The following is a 5,241-nucleotide window of genomic DNA, read 5'->3' on the forward strand; positions in this document are numbered from 1 at the left end:
CAGGGATATAGGGGTTAGGTTTTCAGGTTCGGGTCTAGGGATTAGGTCTTGCCTTGCAGTTTTAGGGATTCAGCAGAGTCTTAGAGCTTTGGTGTTCTGCTTTGGGTAACAAGTCAGTGTTTAGGGTATGGGCTAGATTTTTGGTCAGGGTTTTATTATCCGCTTTGTTCTGGGATGAGGGCAGGTATTAAAACTGGCAATATAGTGATAGGAATTAAGGGCCTGGGATTTGGATGAACAATATGTAAAGACCAATGGTAACAGCAAATGTGTTTGGAGTTTGAGGTATGATCTGATGTTGGAGATTAGAACAGTGGATTCCTTTCAGGCTGAGGCACAGCATTTAAGGTAGGACTAGGTTCTCAGGGTACAAATTAGAAATATTGACTAACATGAATATTTTGCAGTATCAGCACCCTTATGTGAACCATTTTTCCCTCTTCCAAATCTTTCCTTAATGTTAGCGAAGTCAATCTTCTCTTCCCCTGGTCTCCCACCTTTATTCTCCCAGCTTTCCCCTGGCCTCCCCAAATGTGTCACCCTGTTGGGGGCAGCTTTCTGATGGCCTTTAGGACCTCAGAGGTTCTGCCTCCCTGCTGTTGGCCAGCCAGGGGCTGGGACAGAAGTGACCTCACAGCCAGCATCCACAGGGCAACAAGAAGCTGTTGTGCTCAGGAGGCCTCTTTCCAGCACACCCAGGAGCACCAGGTGCAGGTGATGCCCTGCACCATCCCTCTGGTACTCTGCCTGCCAACCAGCTCATGCTTCAAAAGGTTGTCCACACATCCAAAGTCATGGTTCTTCATGCAGCCTTTAGCAACTCCTGGGCATCCTGAAGGAAATGGTCACCTCTGTGTGGAATAGTGAAACAAGGACTGAATATATATTTTAAGAAAATGTTGAGAACTCTGCAGAGAAGGAGTTGCTGTGAAAGTCCTGATGAGTAGCATTGGTCATATCCGTACCCAGTGAACAAGGACACAGTCCAGACTGCTCTGTGGTTCCCCCTTGTCGCTTCCAGGACTCAAGCCCAGCCCAGACCCTCCCCAGCTTTCCGTACCTCCATCTCCTCTCCCAAGCCCAGCCCAGCAGAGCAGCCCAGACTGTGCTGGTCCCAAAACAGCAAATGGAGAAGTGGAGGTCAGTGGGGTGCCAACAGAAAGCCAGCCTTCTTGACAGTCAGAGACTCATGGAATAGCCTGAGATGGAAAGGACCCACAAGGATCATCGAGTCAAACACATCTCCAACGTCAGGAGATGATTTGGGGTGATTCACTCAATCTAGTCTACGAAATTTCACTGGTTGAATAACTAATAATTTTCCCGACCCCTTCCCATTGCCTCATGTTGCAGGGCTCTAGCAATGTAAAAAGAAAATAAAAACAAAAAAAAAAAACAAAAATATCTTGGTCTTTAGTGAGTTTCATTATCAGCGATATGCAGAAGACAGACATTTTATTGCTTCTGAAAAACACCCAGACATAACTTTCCACACTGCATCCTTGAGTTCCTGGTTCCTCATGCTGTAGATGAGGGGGTTCACTGCTGGAGGCACCACTGAGTACAGGACTGCCAACAAAAGATTCAGGAATGAGGAGGACATGGACGGGGGCTTCAGGTAGGAAAACGTGCCAGTGCTGATGTACAGGAAGACCATGACCAGGTGAGGGAGGCATGTGGAAAAAGCTTTGTGCCGTCCCTGCTGTGAGGGGATCCTCAGCACAGCCCTGAAGATCTGCACATAGGACAGCACAATAAAAATAAAACACCCCAGAAGTGAACATGCAGTAACCACAATAAGTCCAATTTCCTGGAGGTAGGCATCTGAGCAGGATAGCTTGAGGATCTGGGGAATTTCACAGAAGAACTGGTCCAAGGCATTGCCTTGGCAGAGGGGAAGGGAAAAGGTATTGGCAGTGTGCAGCACAGCATAGAGAAAGCCATTGCCCCAGGCAGCTTCTGCCATGTTGACACAAGTTTTCCTGGCCATTATTCTCCCATAGTGTAGGGGTTTGCAGATGGCAATGTAGCGGTCATAGGCCATGATGATTAGAAGATAAAACTCTGCTGTGACAAATGCAACAAACATAAAGACCTGGGTAGCACAACCCAAATACGGAATGGTCCTGGTGTCCCACAGGCAATTAGCCATGGCTTTGGGAACAGTGGTGGTAATAGTGCCCAGGTCGATGAGGGCGAGGTTGAGGAGGAAGAAGTACATGGGGGTGTGGAGGCAGTTATTGCAAGCTATGGCTGTGAGGATGAGGCCGTTGCCCAGGAGGGCAGCCAGGTAGATGCCCAGGAAGAGCGCAAAGTGAAGGAGCTGCAGCTCGCGTGTGTCTGCAAATGGCAGGAGGAGGAACTCAGTGGCGAAGCTGCTGTTGGACATTTGGTGGCTTTGGGTGTATTAGTCTGTCCATTGAGAAATTTAAAGAGGAATTTTAGATAGTGTTTTCTGAGCAAAACCTAAACCAAATTTCCCTGAAACCTTCTCAGCAAGAATCACTGTCTTTTCCCTGTGAAGAATACATGCTACGGCTTGTAAAATATTTATTTTTTATTTTTATTTTATTTTTCCATAGGGATACAATAATTATCAGGTTAATCCTCTGTGTCCTCTGTGGGCTTCGGAAGTGTCAGTACTACCCTGCTGTATATAGTAAAGAATATCAGGGACTGATCCATTACAATTCTCCTTACTGTCCTTCATGGCAGCAAAACAGAAGCATAGACTCCTGAGAGTGCCTTTCATTTAGGTAGTGCAGGTGCTGGTGTTCCCCATCAAGAATCTCCCCCAAAGATGTCCTGGGGGTGCTGTGGTCCTCTTAGCAGCCTGCCCCAGGCAGCAGCCTCTGGGCACCAGCAGGACCCTGCCTGTCCTGCCTGTTTCAGGGGGCTCCTTCCAATTGCAGCTTCTCCCCGCAGTGTCCTGGGCAGTTCCCCGGGCAGGCTGAGTGCTGAGGCTGGCAGGTGGCAGAGACCCTGCCCTGGCACACAGCCCCTGGGGCACAGCAGGGACCCTGCTCTGCACCACAGCCCTGGCCTCCCCTGCCTGTACTCTGGCTGCACAGCCTGCAGCCAGCCTTGCGGGAAGGAACCCTCATGTCCTGTCCCTCTGACAGCTTTGGCAGGTAGTCCCTGCTCTGGAACTTGTTCTTCTCGTATCTTAGGAACTCTTAAGTGTCCTCCAGAAAGATCCCATGTGCTGTGGGGTGTGCCAGCAAATCTGCAGATGGCACCAGGAACAACAGCTGTGTTGCCCTGCAACCAGAGACTTACCCTGTTCAGGGCTGTGAAGATTTCTCCCGCAGTGAGCTCTCAGCATCCCCCCTCCACTCTGCCTTTAACATCTCCCTTCCTTCTCTCAGTCACCCTTGTCCCCTGCAGGCAGTGCCCCCAGCCCTGCTGCTGCACTGTGCAGAGGAGCTGCTCCTGGGCAGAGCTGTCTCTCTTCAGTGTTACCGCTTGCTAGGAGCTCCCCTTGGGCCCAGGAGCCCGGCCCAGCTCAGCAGCACAGGGAGCTCTTGACAAGTCCCTGGGCCTCCAGGGGAAACAACTTTGAATCAAACTGATGTAATCACTGCTCTTCCTTCTGGCAGCTAGAGAGAGACACCTACTTATATTTTTTCTCCTAAATCAAAATAAGAGTTCATTATGGGAATCATTTTTCCTGTCCTTTTATTAGTTAGGACACCCACAAATTGACTGAGAGCTGTATTCTGTTTCTTCCAAGCACTTGTTAAGATTGAGGAGAAGGAATCTTTTTCACAGCAAATGAAATCCCTCTGTCTACACAGACTACACAACCAATTGTTGGCCAGCAAGCTCACGGAATCATAGAATGTTTGGGGTTGGAAGGGACCTTAAGGTCTAGTTCCAGTCACTCTTAAATGGGCAGAGTCACCTCCCTCTAGACCAGTTTGCTCAAGGTTTCATCCAACCAGACATTAGACTCTACCAGGAGAGAGGCATCCATCACTTCTCTGGGCAACCTCTTCCAGTGTCTCACCACCCACTGCGTGAAGAGTTTCTTCTTTATATCTGATCTAAATCTACTCTTTTCTAGCTTAAAAGCACTGCCCCTTGTCCTATCATTACACTCCCTGATAGAGTTTCTCCAGCTATTTCTCCAATCTTTCTCTCCCTGTTCTGTTAAGAGAGAGGAGGGAGAGAGTGGCTGTGTGGTGCTTGGCTACCTCCTGGGGATAAAGCACAACACATCTGGGGCACAAACCTAACCAACAAGTGATAAAGGAGGCAGTGAAGGGAGCCAGACCTGGTCAGTCGCACTGACTGGTGAGAGCATGGGAGAGAGAGAAAATGCTTTTTCCAGCGAGGTTATCTCACCAGGAATCTTGTCAGTTGGGAAACCAAGGGAAAACAGGGAATACTAGTAAAAGGGAATGTCCAATGACAAGAGGCTGAAGAAACTTGGGTTGTCTAGTCTGGAGAAAAGAAGGCTGAGGAGCGACCTCATTGCTTTCAGCCACTGTCTTAGGAGGGCAAGTGGAGAGGGAGCTGATGACCTCTTCTCACTGGTAACTGATCAGAGAAAGTGTGGGAATGGCACATAGATGCACCAGGGGAGGTCCAGACTGGAGAGTAGGAAAAATTTCTGTACTGTGAGGGTGGTCAAACACTGGAATAGGATTCCTTGAGACCTGCTTGTAGTTCTAGGCCTGTCAATGTTCAAGAAGCATTTGGACATTGCCCTCATTGACATGCTGTAACTTTTGTTTAGCTCTGAAGAGGTCAGGTAGTTGGACTAGATGATCTTTTAAGGTCTCTTCCAACTAAACTACTCTGTTCTAGTCTAGTCTAGTCTAGTCTAGTCACTACGCATGTGGGTAGGCCCCATTTATGTATTGGAAGACCACAATAATATCTCCTGGAGTCTTCTTTTCTTCAAGGTAATCCCATCTCTCTCAGCTGCTCTTCACAGGTGTATTTGGTGTGCACGGCATGCTTTTGGTAGTCAGGTGGTAGGCTGCAGGGGGTTGCTGGATGGTGAAGAACATCAGTTTGAACACTTTGGGTTAGCTCTCCTGGCTGTGTCCCATCACCATGTCCTGCAGAATTCCAACCTACATGACATGGGGAGCAGTATGAGAAACAGAAATCCTTGATGCTTTGTAGACACACTCCATGACTGTTTCTAAACCTTCTCAAAGCCAGTTACCCCCTGCACTAAAACACCTCATCCCTGGAGAACCCTGTGCAACAGCTGTCTTAAAGAGTGTT

At 48.6% G+C, this 5,241-nt stretch overlaps 1 protein-coding gene across 1 annotated transcript; it reads right to left on the reverse strand.

Moving 5' to 3' along the window:
• Positions 1-1,429: 1,429 nt before the first annotated feature.
• On the reverse strand, positions 1,430-2,571 carry LOC309891094 (olfactory receptor 14A16-like; the record flags this gene model as incomplete). The annotated part of the gene is made up of 1 exon (XM_082785476.1): positions 1,430-2,571. Exon 1 carries the CDS (start codon positions 2,387-2,389, stop codon positions 1,430-1,432), a length of 960 nt encoding a protein of 319 aa, XP_082641602.1. The 5' UTR covers positions 2,390-2,571.
• Positions 2,572-5,241: the final 2,670 nt, after the last annotated feature.

Source organism: Aythya marila (genome assembly GCF_965140915.1).
Source record: "Aythya marila genome assembly, contig: HAP1_HAP1_SCAFFOLD_154, whole genome shotgun sequence".
NCBI classification, from domain to species: Eukaryota; Metazoa; Chordata; class Aves; order Anseriformes; family Anatidae; genus Aythya; species Aythya marila.